This window comes from Protomyctophum parallelum, assembly GCF_964188405.1.
Source record: "Protomyctophum parallelum genome assembly, chromosome: 10".
Classification (NCBI taxonomy): Eukaryota; Metazoa; Chordata; class Actinopteri; order Myctophiformes; family Myctophidae; genus Protomyctophum; species Protomyctophum parallelum.
This window is the reverse complement of record NC_139704.1, coordinates 22,742,841-22,758,038: the sequence shown is the minus strand read 5'-3', so window position 1 is coordinate 22,758,038 and position 15,198 is coordinate 22,742,841. Positions and strand designations below refer to the sequence as shown.

At 42.0% G+C, this 15,198-nt stretch overlaps 2 protein-coding genes across 2 annotated transcripts in view; one reads left to right on the top strand and one right to left on the bottom strand.

The window, feature by feature from the left end:
- Positions 1–1,461: 1,461 nt before the first annotated feature.
- LOC310865741 (leucine-rich repeat-containing protein 27-like) lies at positions 1,462–8,090 on the bottom strand (the record flags this gene model as incomplete). Its single annotated transcript, XM_083774950.1, has 9 exons — positions 1,462–1,551; positions 2,658–2,763; positions 3,287–3,452; positions 4,014–4,250; positions 5,834–5,986; positions 6,174–6,232; positions 6,704–6,834; positions 7,025–7,198; positions 8,082–8,090. The coding sequence occupies 9 exons, from the start codon at positions 8,088–8,090 to the stop codon at positions 1,462–1,464; spliced, it is 1,125 nt and encodes a 374-aa protein (XP_083631076.1).
- Positions 8,091–10,788: 2,698 nt separating this feature from the next.
- The window catches only part of stk32c (serine/threonine kinase 32C), a 126,777-nt gene continuing 122,367 nt past the window's right edge, over positions 10,789–15,198 (top strand). Inside the window, exon 1 of the mRNA XM_083774491.1 lies at positions 10,789–11,014. Within this exon, the coding sequence (XP_083630617.1) occupies positions 10,912–11,014 (103 nt within the window). The 5' untranslated portion in view covers positions 10,789–10,911. The remainder of the gene's footprint in view (positions 11,015–15,198) is intronic.

Below are 15,198 nucleotides of genomic sequence, written 5' to 3'. Positions count from 1 at the left end.
GATGTGCCGATGAGACATTTTGGCCGATATCGATATCCGATATAATTAATTGCTATTATGGCCGGTAACCGATATTACCAATGTCAATATGATCTCATTCTGTATTGAAAAATTATAATAATTTTGTACATTCTGAAAAATAAATGTAACAGGATATCTGTATTGCAGGCTTAGGCAAGTCAGATTTGACTTTAATACCTTTATATTTAATATTGTGAGCTTGTAGATCTGTTCAAGCTGTTACTTTCGGCTTGTTTATCTGTAAAGACAGACCGATTAATCGGACCGATTAATTAATTGGTCTGATTGATTAATCTAACCGATACCGATTAATCTAAAAACAACTAAAATCGTCCGATACCGATGAGTTTGCCGACTAATCTCCCATCACTAGTTAGTAGCAGTACTAGCGTGCTCTGCTTGTACACAAGTAGGCCATGTATGGCCTACTATGGCCACAATGCGCAAGTTGGCACCTCGACAGAGTGCATTTCTAGTTATTATTATTATTATGTTGTTGTTGTTTACAAACCAACATACAGTTGTATACATGGTATCTGCACATTTCCAAAGTTACAATTTAATGACATTTAGACCCCTTTAATACCAAATTGTCCAAATGTTATACGTACACGTATTGTGAAAATAGCCCACCTACAGCTGTGCGAGGTGTTGTGAGCTTGTAGTTCGGCTATACATTTCTTTGCCTATACAAAGGGGGGGCTGAAAGGTTTGGGAACCCTTGGTCTACAATACGTACTGTTCCTTTGCAGTGTATTCGAGGTCAGGCTGGCCTTGTGTCAGCATACGCCGTGTTACTTGCAGTGTATTCAAGGTCGTGCTGGCCTTGTGTCAGCAGGTACACTTACTTTGCAGGCTGTTCATTTCTCTGACAAATGACACCAAGATACATTCCTGAGTGTTTATTACACTTGGCGAAATAAGTGACACTTATTCTTACTTATATAAAAAAGATTCACAGGCGTTCGTGTGGCGCAGTGGCAATGTGCCTGCCCACCACCACGGAGGTTCGAATCTACCGTGGTGCATCCGGCTTTGTCGAGCACCTACGTATATGAACACAATTGGCCTGTATTCAGGGGATACGGCGGGGAGGGTGATATCACTGCATGTAATCCTAGGGGCCGGGGTGGCACCTGTCTGCAGGGAGTGTTGGGCAGGAGGGGTAGAACGAAGGCTCTCTACGTCCTCCCGGTGGGGGCTCCTCACTGGCAGGCGAGTCAGTTAGGATACAACAGCAGTGATAATACACAAATGTGAACCCGTGGGGAGGAATTAATTGGCATAAAGACTAAATTGGAGAGAAAAAGTGGTACAAAAAAAGAAGAAGAAAATAAACAAAGGATTCAGCAGTCACTGGGGATGTGGCCTGTGCTGAGTCTATGCTAAAGTTGCGGCCTGAAGTTTGGACCAAATTAGGGTCATGCGATCACCATTTATTTACCTGGACTCTTCAAGTTCCTTCTGGGACATAAAGGACTTCTGTATCCTCTGGGTATGATTGTGGCCAGCATGACGTGTCTCTGAATGCTGCAGCAGAAAAACAAAAAAACTTCATGTCTATATATGGGCATAGTTTTGTTTATGGTTATGTTTGAGTCATAGTGACATATCAGGTTTGTCTATGGTCTGAGTCAAAGTGACCGTAGACAATTTGAATGTATACAAATGTATACTTGTTCCCGAGCCTGTTTGGGTTTTTCTGCTCGTAATAATGTGTTGGTTTATCATAATAGTGGCGGTGGCGGCGAGGGAAATCGTTCAGGAATTCTAATATTTTACAACGATATATACAGAAGATATACATTTGTACAGGACCCCCGTAGCAAAATGGACCCATTCCCTTGCATTCCACTCCATCATTACTCTCTGTTGTTACCTCAGACATAACAGTGTTGAATCGAATATATCTCAGAATCAGAATCAGAAGCCTTTACTGCCATGACATGTATGTCATGACAACATATTAGGAATGCAAAAACAACATTGAATAGTGACTAAATATAAAGTGCAGAGAGTTCAAGTGTTCAGGTCAGACAGCACAAGTCAGTCCATTTCACTCTGATCTGTGAGTCTGCCCATGCTACCTTAGCATAATCAATCTTCTCTCGTGCCAATTCCAATATCCGCTCTTCATGAGCCAAGTCAAATGTGTTATTATACAGTACAATTATTTGGTAGTGCCGTTGCCCATACAGAGGTGGTGCTATGCTACCCCCTTGTGTTTAGCAAGTGCACTCCAAATAAATTAAAGCAATGTTGAAATTCCCATAGGTTGTATTAGACAGGGATCAGTTCACTTTACAATTTGCATATCCGCTGTAGAATGGAGAGCAAACAAATTGAACTCAATTTCTATTCATATCAGAGAGTGCACAAGCTTCAGTATTTGTTTAAACGATACTTAAATTATGTTTCAAATGTATGGAACCAAATGTTCTTTAACATGCAAAGTATGTAATACGTGTTTTATTGGAGTTGTAATGTTTGTAAACCTTGTTACTTGTTTTAAAATGTCTGTATTGTTCTGCCTGCCCAGGGACTGCAAATGCAAATTAACTATGTATCAAGCAAACAAACAAACAAACAAACAAACAAATACAAATAAAATAATGTAGCCAGATGAACTGACTTACTTCCTCTCTCCTGTGTTTTTCATGTCTCTCCTTCTTGAGCTCCAAGACTTTCCTGTCTTGCATCACCTTTGTATGTTTGCGCCATTTCTGAAGAAACTCTTGGTCTCTAAGGAATGGTCAGGATGCATCGTTAACAGTGCATTATAATGTAACTGTGTCTCATCATAAAGACCAATCTAACTCACAATAGTTAGGATTGGGGCTGGGAAAATCTGATCTATGACTGGGCTTCATTTCTTTACATACCCATTACTATTAATGGTTTTGGCAGGCACGTAATATTGATCCCTCACTTTCTGGCAGTTCATCAAATGTCAATTAGATACAATACACACCCCCTTGCCGTGTCTTTCTCCACTCTGGCATTGTGTGTACAGTACAGTCTGTACACACAGTAAAATCATCTGCGTTGTATCCATTTGTAACTCTCTGTACAAATGTAACCAAATGCACCCGTTATGGGTCTACACTGAGGATTTTATAGTGTATAGGCTAAATATTCTGTGCAATTCTATCACGGTCAACAACTGACACGATTCAGCAACGATTAATGTCAACGTGCAGTTGATTTGAGTACCGTGTGCACTGAAATAAATGATTTACACAGACAACTCCAGACACCCACTTACTTTCTTTTCTGTTCCAAAATAGCCTGTTTCTCTTTCAGCTCTTTTATCGCAGCCAATCTCCTTTCCTCTGACCTCAGCCCGTGCTGGATGTCAAATGAGTGGCGCGCTGGAATTATGTCGGCCCTGGTAATCTCTTTTTTTCTGACAAATAAATCGAAACAAAATGCTTTATTTTTTATTGTTCACCAGAGCTGCAGGTCCCTGTGGAGGAGCTCGAGGCTGGGAGACTTTTTATGACTGCAATAGGTCTCCTCTGCAGAGAATATCATTAAAGAAGTTCTGTGTTATCCGTGTTGCAAACAAATCCCAAACCTCTGCACTAAAGTTCTCAATAGAATCAAAACAAATGTACCACCCTCCAACTGTAGATACATCTATCATCGTGTGTTCACTTATTTGATCATTCCAGGAGGATGATAGGATAGGGGACTTGGGGAGAATGTGTATCATGTGTAATGTTGCAAATAGCTCTTTGTTTTTCCAAACAGGCTGAACACTCAAAACTACGTCCTTGTTCATTACAATACTTACAATACTATACAAATGAGATGAACCATGGGGGAAGGGACAATCTATTGTTATTTATCACCATACCATTATATATGCACATGACAATGAGTACATGCCCATCAGAACCATACACCGTACATTCACCACGTTTGTGCATCCCCACAAATCATAAATGTTTTACTATACCTTTGGACAATGGCCAGGAGTTTCGGCTCACGGTTTCCATCACCCTGTGCTGCTGCTGCTGCCCTTGGCTGCTGTGCTGAGGGTACAATGGGTTCATCGTAGTCCAACTCGGCTCTGTCCATGAGAATCATCCTGTGTTTGAGATCCCTGAACTTGTGGAGTTCATCTTCATCCACCGCCTCCCCCTCCTCCTCCTCCTCACACAGGTCCATGCTTGACCCCACCAGCTCCGACAGCTGGAGTTTTTCCACAAGGGGCATTTCTGCGTCTACAAATAAGCATACAGTGGTTGAAAAATGTAGGAATACTAATTAAGTCCGGAATTCAAAATGTACTTGAGTGAAGGTACAAAAGTATTGGTCTCAAAATGTACCAAAAGTAGAAGTACTCATTAATTAAAACACATTTTGAGCCCAAGACGTCCACAGACGTCCTGGGAATTACCGCGCAGTGCCAAAGACATCTGTGGACGTCTAGGCAAAAAAGAAAACCTTTTGGTGTTTTAAGCATTATGTTATACTTTAGCTGTTGAAAAATCGTGAAAATGTGCCCGAAATCATTGAATATATATTCTTTCAGAGCGAGCTTTTAACTTAAATCTTTGCTACTGGGAGGGTCCCTGGAACAACATATTTTCAGATGGCGGCCGGCGGCCAATGTCATATATATTTGGGGTCCTTGACATGAATATGTTTGAGTCAATATGTTTTGACTGACATATAGAAACATGGGCTTTTCAGAAAACTGTCAGGATTTAGAAGATTTTTTAATTTTGACGTCAGGCCTAAATGGCTTAAGAACTGACTATCTGTAGGCTACTGTCTGAGTGCACGTTACTGTATGCAGTGTCCTATTGCACTATTGTGAGTTCTTGCACATACCCTGCAGTAAGTGTAAATGTCACACACAGGTGCCAAAGCAAATTCCTTGAAATATTATTCCATACATATAACCCTATACATCATGGCATTGAAGTGCCTCTGCTTCTCAACTATATGTACAAGATGATAGTGATGCTGAAATAATATGGGTAAACGTATCGCATGAATTGCCAGTGGAGACAGGTTGATGACAGAGCAGAAGAGTATAAGTGAACAGAAGCCTCGCAAGTCTGTGACAGGCCAATCACTAAGGATATGCTCTGAGGAAATAAATCAAAAACAGTCAAATGAACGCTGGTGCATTTAGTGCTGAACACCAAAACACGCAACAAGCTCAGAGATTGCTCCCCCGGGGAAGAGGGGTCTCTTTTTTTGTTTTTTTATAACCTTGTAGACAAGGAGATAAACAGGGTCGACTGTGGCATTTGTCTTTAGCTCAATGTGCTACAGCAGCTCTTCCTGTCTCCGGCTGCTCATGAATTTACATTTTGTCGTACGACGGTGTCATGCGTCGCAAATAGCAGATCAACATGTTCACACTGCATAGCATTACAGCACGTATAGTGAGCTTGTAGATCGATTTTTTTTTTCTTGGGCGAGGGACACCATCATACCATAAAATATAAACCAGGCTAAGAGGATTAGCTATGGACAGTGCTTGAAGACAGAGAGCATCCATTAGGAGCCCACAGGTGATCGATCATTTTCATCTGGCTAAAATTATTGCAGTGTTGTATAGCAGCTGGGGAGAAGGGGTGGAGGGGGGGTGGGTCAGGCGACTGGCATGCACTGTCTCCAAGGGAACAGAATCACACCACTGAAGTGGAACCAGGGCAACAAGCTATTTTTGTGACCACCCTCCCTTTTCTTATGCTGAAAGACCAGATGGGCTGGGATGCACGTGCATACCGAACACCTTGCCGCTGCATCGTACATGCACGTTTGGGAGGGAGGGTTTCATTTCATTCACCTGAATGACATTTCCATACGTGTACTGATCTCTCTGCCACGGCACTCCTCAGGAACTGCAGAATGCTCTGGACCCCTGCGTGCACAATGGCCGGTGGTGGAAACCTGACGGGGCAATTCCTCAGGTTCAGAGCTTTGAGGGTCATCACGTTACCTATAGGAAGTGGAAAAAATGCATAATATTATTACCTCGTTTTGGTACTTTTAAACGGCATACAATATAAAAGCATTGTCTTAATGGGCCAGGACTGAAACAAAGGTGTTGGAAAAACAATATTTGTTGGAGAATCAGTGATATGAGGTGAAATCACTACTGGTAGAGATGACTGAACTGAACTCACCCAGCTCTGGTGGAAGTTCAGAAATAGGATTTCCTTCCAGAAGTAATGTTTTCAGAGATCTGAAAGAACCATTCAGAGATTATAAATTAATAGAGGAGTAGATGTAATGAGTAGTAGCTAAGTGGCAGCAATTACCTGCAAAGAGTAGCTCAAATATATACGTTATAGCTTCATAGCATAATGTCATTATTTTGCCCAAATTGTCATTTCTGCCTAACTCTATACTCTAACACTGCTGCTTCATTATGCCTTATTCCCTATGTCCGACCTCAGCCGATCAGAACACCTATAAAATGGCTTAGGCAGAAATGCTATGAAGTAAACTTTTTGACTTAGGCAGAAATTATTTTTGAATGTACCAATCATTCTGACTGTTAGGAGAGTATAGTTAGGCAGATGACTTGAGCAAGATTTTCATTTTTAATTTCTTCTTTCCTGAAAACCTGAAAAAGACTGAGGTAATTATGCTATGAGGCCACACGCACGCACACACGCACGCACGCACGCGTAAAGGGAAAGGAGTGGATTACCTGTGAAAACCAATTTTCATAGGAAGTAAGGAAATGTGATTATTTCTGAGGTCCAGCCATACCAGGTTGGGCAAACTGGTGAACATGGAATCTGGGAGAGAGACTATCTGGTTTCCTTCAAGATATAAATTCTGACAAGAAAAAAAAAAGAAAAAATACATATAATAACTGATCCAGTGTAGAAAAATGCGTAGAAATTCAAATATGCATTGTACGATAATAACATCTATTCTTAACAGCATATTATTATTATTATTATTATTGATATCACAATAGGGGCATGGGCAGAAGTATACAACAATGATTGAAGTTCAGGCTGACCTTTAGCGAGCGATTTTTCAAAATACTCTCCGCAACGTCTGTCAGCTTTGTTCTGCTTAAAAACGCAGTCTCTGGTGCAACACATTTCTCAGGTGGTAGCAGGTGAAGTGTCTGGGATTTCACAACACTGTCCTCACAATCAAGGCTCAAATGCAGATCAGCAGCTTCTTCTGTCTGTGGGAAAGAAATTGGGCGGCAGGGGCTCAGGGGTAGAGTGACCAGATGGGAACCGCAAGGTTCCCAGTTCAAACCCGGGCTCCCCCAGAGTTAGTGTCGAAGTGTCCTGGCTCTGAACCCCTAATTGCTCCCGATGTGCAGGTTGGTGCCTTGCATGGTTTCCTCTGGCGTGTGTGTGTAATGCACAATCTCTAAAAAGCGCCTTGGATAAAGGTGCTATATAAATGCACCATTTACCATTTATTGTAGATATGATATTCAGATGTGATGTATTGTATTGTATTGTATGTGTATTGACACACACACACACACACACACACACACACACACACACACACACACACACACACACACACACACACACACACACACACACACACACACACACACACACACACCCACACACACACACACACACACACACACACACACGACGAAGGAAATCATGCAAGGCACGAACCTGCACATCGGGAGCAATTAGGGGTTCAGAATCTCACTCAAGGACACTTCAACACTACTCTGGGGTTCGAACTGTTCCCTCTCTACCGGCCACTCTACTGCTGAGCCAATGCCCTGTACATGTACATGTACTCAAGTACTATACTACAATGTTGCAGTATTCTTTTTTTTACTTTACTGGAGTATTTCCAGTTTTCAGTACTTTTACTTCTACTCCACTACACCTCAAAGGAAAATATTGTACTTTGTAATACAATTATTGGAAAACTTTGGTTACTTGTTACTTGTTTTGATTATTATTGCAGACATATATTAATCATTCAGCCCTACCCGTGCAGGGATGTCCTGATTATATGTAACCTCTTCTCGGAGCTAAGTGTAGATATGAGATTACAAACGGAACTATATACCATATGCAGACCGCGGCCATCTTACCATATAAGTTAATGGCAAGGTGCTACCTAGGTGCAACTTCCAATGGCAGCCCATTCATCCAAACAGAAAAGTAATTTCTAATTGTATTAAAAAACGTCAAACTCACCAACATTGCAGCTGTACGGAAAGCTTGAATTATTCTCTTTCTATCCTCAAAGTGTTTGTTTCATAAAAATCCACTGTATACATCTTATGAGCTACTTTGTGTCCTTGCAGGTGATTATTTTTCTAAGTGCTGGTGTTTGGAAGTGCTAGTTAGATATGACTCAACTGTCCTGTGTACCACCTGTTTTGAATTAGCACACTGTCAGCGGAGGCAGACCTTCGCGGCCTTTTCGGCTGCGCACAGCAGCTGCGAACAGTTTTTAGACAGCTGGTGGATGGCTCCACCTCCGCGCCCGACTGACGCGGAGGAGAGCGCGTCCGTGAAGCTGTCCGTCGCGTTAGTCGGGCGCGGAGGTGGAGCTTCTTTTCCATCCACCAGCTGTCTAAAAACCCCACGAAGAAGAAGGGCTTCGGGTTCTTCTGACGCGTCCACGCGCGACAGTGTGCTTGCGGCCAATGCAAGGTGCGAGGCAGCAGGACATTGCTTTACTGAAAACGAGTGCTTCCAAGCTCTGATGGAAACATGGCCACGGTCTGCAAATGGTCAACAGCAGTGGTTCCCAAACTGTTTCATGTCAAGGACCATCAAATTGACACTAATTAGTTTGCGGACCTCCATTTGAATATATATGCCAGGGACCCCCACAAGAGAGGATTTTTATGTCTCTAGTACATTCTCAACACGGACCTTTCAAGGACCCCCAGTTTGACATGCATGAATTAGTCTACGGACCCCCATTTAATGGCATTTCTATCTCTGGGACCCCCAATATATATTGTAAAATCAATATTAATTTAACTCTGAGAGTTTACAAATGGAAACAAATGCACCTGTTAGGGTCCATTTGGTTCCATTTAGTTCCAAACTATCATTCAGCTGGGGACCCCCTGGAACTCCCTCAAGGACCCCTGGGGGTCCCCGGACCCCACTTTGGGAACCACTGCCCTATAGTGTAGAAATAGTCTGTTACAAGTAGTTTAGCATTCAAAATAGGTAAAAAGTACAAAATAATTGGTATCAAAATGTTCTTGAAGTACCAAAAATAAAAGTAGGCCTACTCAATATGGAATGTCCCATTTCACAAGTTTTCTGATAAAAAAGCTTTTGAAAATAGCAAATCCACGTTGTGAGCTTGTAGATTGGCTATTTTCAAATGGCCGGAATGTATATGGCAGAAGTGTTTAATATGTTTTGTAATAATAATCAAAGTAACTAAAGTTTTCAAATATAGTGTAAAAGTAAAAGTGGAGTAGAAGTAAAAGTATTGGAAATTGGAAATACTCAAGTAAAGTACAAATACTTGTACAGTACTTATTATTACAGTAGTTATTTTCCACCAGTGACCACCACTGCCTAAAAACTGCAGTGCCCAAAAGCTATTTATATGTTAATACAATTTTATAATAATATGCAGGAAACAATTAAATAAAGCTTTCCAAGGCACTTCAAGTTCTAGACACAAGATTATCTCACTACATTATTTAACTAAAAACTCTAACGAAACGTATTATTGTCTGATCATTGATAGCTTGTCAGCTATGCTAATCAACACAGACAGTAGAAACGACAGTAACATCATTGAGAGGACCAAGTAGGCTACAAGCAACAACTGCAGCAATGTAGGCTACCGGTATACTCGTTCATAAAGAAGAGTGTGCTTATTATTGTCATTACTTCTTAAAACAAATAGGCTTAGCTATCCGCCTCAGTATGAACTATATAACACGTAAATTGAATGAGTTATTACCATCCTTCGAAGTGTCGTTTCCATGGTAACCACCAACGCAACATCAACTACGGCGCCCTTCAACTGTCAAACAGTACGAGCTCGCACGAATAGATCCCACTAAAACTAAAGTTTACCAAGTTATACGCTTTCAATGTCAATGTAGGATTTCTTTATTTTTAAGTTTGGACAATTGAAATGTTTACTTTAATCCTACATAAGAATACCATATTATATCATGATGGCCCGGGCCTCTTAAATGCGTTGACGTCACGATCGAGTGGAGTGGTTCAGGGGCACAAAGCGTTAAAAAGCCCTTTCCCCTCAATGCTCAGACAGGCACCACCCATCTTCTAATGAGATTCCTAATGTCTGAAATGCACTCTGAAGGACTGGACTGTACACACAGCCCAATACACTTCCTAGTAGTAGCCGAGTGCAGTGGTCGGTTGAAAAGCTCCTGCTATAGTGTGCGTGTATGCTCGTGTGTGTGTGTCACAGTGTGTGTGTGTGATCCGCATCCTGGGCTCCTCTCTGCCTGGTCTTGAATCTTGACATGCACGAATGACAGTGCTGTGTGTGTGAGCTGCGTCGACTTCTACACTACAGCCACTGGCAAATCCTAACTGTCACACTCAGCAGCATAAGTCACTTGGTTGGTTGGTTGGTTGCGGAAGAACAGAGATCAGCGAGTGTCTTTTTTTCTCTCGATCTCTCTTTGTCTAAAACTGCATTATTTATTTTTTAATCCCCCCCCCAAAAAAAACATTCGGTACTTGTCTTGGTGTAACATTAGTGTTTCTTTCTCGCGTTGCGACGGTGTAATAATTGACACCGGCGAGAGAGAGAGAGAGAGAGAGAGAGAGAGAGAGAGAGAGAGTGCAGGGTAGCGCGGTGCGATGTATTTGATCATCGTTTGATCAACGTGTCCAGCCCAATATACACACACACAGCTGTAGTTTTTCTTCCGAGGGGCAATAAGGAATGCAATCTGAGCTCGCATCAATGTTTCAATGGAGCAAGTGGAAGAAGAGGATGGGGGCGAACAGTTCTTCGAAAAGACCAGTGTTCGACGAAAAGGAAGATGGTAAGTAAATAAAAACAGGCTACTATACACATTATAGGCACATTGCACAGTGCAGCGATCATGGCTTATTTTCGCAACATAATGACTGTCTGTATGAGTTGAAGAAGTTCATATCAAGATGTCGCAAATAACCACTTTTGCTGTTTTGACCGTTCCCAACAAGAAGGAAGGCTGCTATGCCTGCATGGGTGAATAAACTATTAGCCAGCCTCACACAGCTTGTTATGTCTGGCGGTAGAGGAGGTTGCATGTCGGGCCGTCGGGGGTGTGGCGGCCGCTCAACTTTCTACTGAACAGACTATTATGTTGACAGGTTTATTATACGCAGACTATAGGCTACTGTAGGCTACTGTATGTGTCCATGGATGGTGCATGTGTATATGATCGTAAGTTACACACTGTAAACATTCTCTATAGCCTATAGCCTACTTATACTTACTATACTTATACTACCATGATATAAAGTTTGTAATAACTTGGCCTTATCGACAAATACGATGGGAAAATGTTGCTCTGCTAGGAAAAAACAATCTCTCACACAAACACACACACACACACACACACACACACACACACACACACACACACACACACACACACACACACACACACACACACACACACACAATGCAGTAATTGCAGCCATGTTACAGATATTAATAGAAGCACACACAGACATGGAGGATGCATGAATGATTGCTTGAGCTCTTTGATATGTGCCATTGAAGAAAAAAAACCCAATTATGCAATTATTAGCCTAATAATTGCATAATTAAGGCAAGATTAGTGCCATGCAGGGAAGTAATGATTCATTGATAGTTTAGTTGTCATTGTATTTGTATGGGAAATAATCCTTGTGTCTGCACTACGATGTAAGAAATATTCATAATCTTACCATTGAATCAAAAAGGTGCATTAAAGTGCTGTAAGTGAATATATTAAAATAAAAGTTCTGGTCAGGATATCAATTTGATTTGATATCATGTTCTCCCCGTGTCCCCTAGGGTAGGTAGGTACCCTCACAAAAAAACATGCAGTAATCCTGGTCTCTAAACTACCTCCCTCTGGCCAGCCCGGGCGCCTGATGGAACTGGTCGGAATAACCACGCGCTACGTCCGGCCGGGGAAACTCCCCCCTGCATGTCAGGTGAAAAGAAGCAGCTTGGACTCCTCATGCATAGAAGGAAGCATGAGGTCAGTCCGCTGCCCCCCCCCCCCCCAGTTTGGCATAGGGAGTGTAGCGCCCAGGATTACATTAGATACACTGGGTGAAAAAATGGGTTGCAAAATCGTGGGATAAAAGAGAGAAACTATAAAAAGTTCCCTTCTGGGCACAGGTCTCCACCAGGAGGATAGGAGTGTGTGTGTGATGTTTGGCAACATGTTTAGGAGTAATATAACAAGTTATTGTGTGTGTGTGTGTGTGTGTGTGTGTGTGTGTGTGTGTGTGTGTGTGTGTGTGTGTGTGTGTGTGTGTGTGAAACTGAGCACTTGGAAGCCAATCGTGTATAGCCAATCAGGATGGAGTCTGAAAATTCTGAAATACCCGTTTCGTTGAATGGCTCTAGAGAGACTGTGTACCAATTTGCGTAATGTTTGGACAAAATCTGTACTTGTACTGTCCAAAAACATGTTTTGCACAAAGCGGCCTCCTGGTGGTGCTATAAGAGGCCAAAGTGAAAACCTTGGGGCAGAGGTTCAGCTGTGGCATTCAGGGAGTGTGTGTGCAGACTGCAGAGTATGGCTGCGATCAAGCCAACGGTGCCAGAGATTAGCTGTCCACAGATGGACACACACACACACACACACACACACACACACACACACACGGACGGAGTGCAAAACATACTCTCTCCCCATGCCTTCGGCCTGGTGGAGACAACAAAATTCAATTTGAAAGGATACAGGATAAACAAGTGAAATTGGAAGTGATGAAACAAAATTGGTAACTGGAACACACTCGCTGATAAATGATGTTTGTGTAGGAGTCTCAGAATATACAGTAGAGCTTTAACTTTAACAATAAGCTTTCTGTTAGGCTATAACAAAACAATATATATCATAAGATTGTTTATCTAGCTAAACAATCTTGATTTTCTTTTTTAAATGACAGACACTTATATATTTTCAGTATAGCCTAAATGAGGTCAGCTCACAGAAGAGATCTATGGTGTGCATGTGTGCGACGTGCATGCGTGCGTGTGTGAGAGAGTCAGTGAGTGAGTGAGTGAGTGATTGAGTGCGTCAGTGAGTGAGTGAGTGAGTCAGTGAGTCAGTGAGTGAGTGAGTGAGTGAGTGAGTCAGTGAGTGCACCCATGTATCTATATGCCACTGTATAAAGTATGTACAGTATAGCAAACATGCATAGGCCAATAATTTATTGACAAGGGTGACCTATTTAGACAGTTTATGGATGTCTTGACATCTAAACAAAGTGTCCTGCAGCGCAACTAATTATTCCTGATACATTCTGGAGGGTGACAGCAGCAAGGAGTTGTCTCAGTTTTTATATGCAGTCTGCTTTTATCCTCCTAGCCGTGATCACAAAAGGAAAGCCTATAGTAGCCAGGGTGGGAGTGCATTCAGCCACAGAGATACTCTCGGCGAGGACTTCAGGTTTGCAATTTCTTACCCCTTGTACTGGTGGGTGATTAATGGAGAAACCTTGAACCATATTGGGCTGAATTTCTCGAGGCTGCCGCTGAGATGGCTTATATTTCTATCCTATACCCATGCTGAGTGAGAAGGAAAGGGGCCAATCAGGCCATATATAATCTTCATTATGTTTCTCCTTTTATGGCTATTTTCAGGGTAATTTTCATAACCTCATATATCGGAGATATGATGCAAGTGCCACTTGTGCACGATCCGTGAGACCCTAATCATTTCCCTAACCTTGTCTGCATCTCTCGTTCCCCGCCTTGCCAAGAAGAGCTGATGCATTCGTCATTATCATTGTGGTTGTCCTTATAACCACCGTTATAATAACCATTAACTGCGAGCCAAGGTGGCATTCGATTGAGTCGTTCTATCACTACTGTATCTAAGTCAGCACAGAACTTCAACTGCAGTCCTATTGTATAGAATGCAGTGATATAAATAAAGTAATAAAAGTATATACATAATAAAATAAGGTGCACAGTAGTTGGGGCATATATGACTCACACAGACTTTTCAATGTTCTTGTAATTTTCTCTTCACAAGTCACACCGAAAACCTTGCAGCTGTTACATTATAGCTTTAGTGCTCTCTTGCTGTGTAAGAGAGCCTCTTCTTCTCAAAGCCGCTGCATATTTTCTGAAGCGCTGCTCCAGCGGTGATAACAGAAGCTCGGCACACTATTGTGCTCCTGCATTCATTGTGGAATCATGTGGATGCTGAGCCTGTTTGTTGCAGACTGTTTTTGATGCCTAGCTCTCGCCTGACAGGTCTCTATAGGAAATAGTATCTCTTTGGCTTCTTGGGGGGGAAAAAAACGGCATATGGCCTACATTAGGCAGTAATATTAGAGCAGCATTTGGCTGGAAAAGGCTGCAAACACAATCAAGTGGTCAGGTCAGTGTCCATGCATGGCTGCCAAAAGGTTTCTTCTGTAGCAGATTGAACGATTAGCAGAAAAGGCCAGGCATAATGGTGCTTTTTTCAACGCCCTTTTTATACTTAGTATTAAAAGAAATGTATATATATATTTTGTACTACATTTTTGCCTATAATAACATTATCAAAATAGGGATGCAATGTCCAGGGAGGAGAATTAGCTCGAGTTGAATTCAAAGAACACATTTTAGGTAACAAGCCATTGTTGTGAGGGTTCTTTCTTGCTGGATGAAAGGTAAATTTGCAGGTGGATTTTGGAAGCTGACAATCATTGTAGCCTAGATGAAAGGCTTCACGATGACACCTGTGATGGTGGTGTTGTTGTTGAACGCAATGACATGTAATGACTATGACTGTTGGGTCCAGATTCCAGAACCATGCCACCTCACATGAGCTTTACTCCACAACCATGTCAACACCTTGGATGCAGAACTAGTTTAGTTACTGTATGTAGCCCTGAAGACAAATGGAGCACTCTTTCACCAGACCTCTGAACCAGGGGTCACCAACATGTCCGTACACGGACAAAGGTGCCAGTTTTACACGCCATAATGTTCTTATTTTGATCATAACACCCACTTACTGAA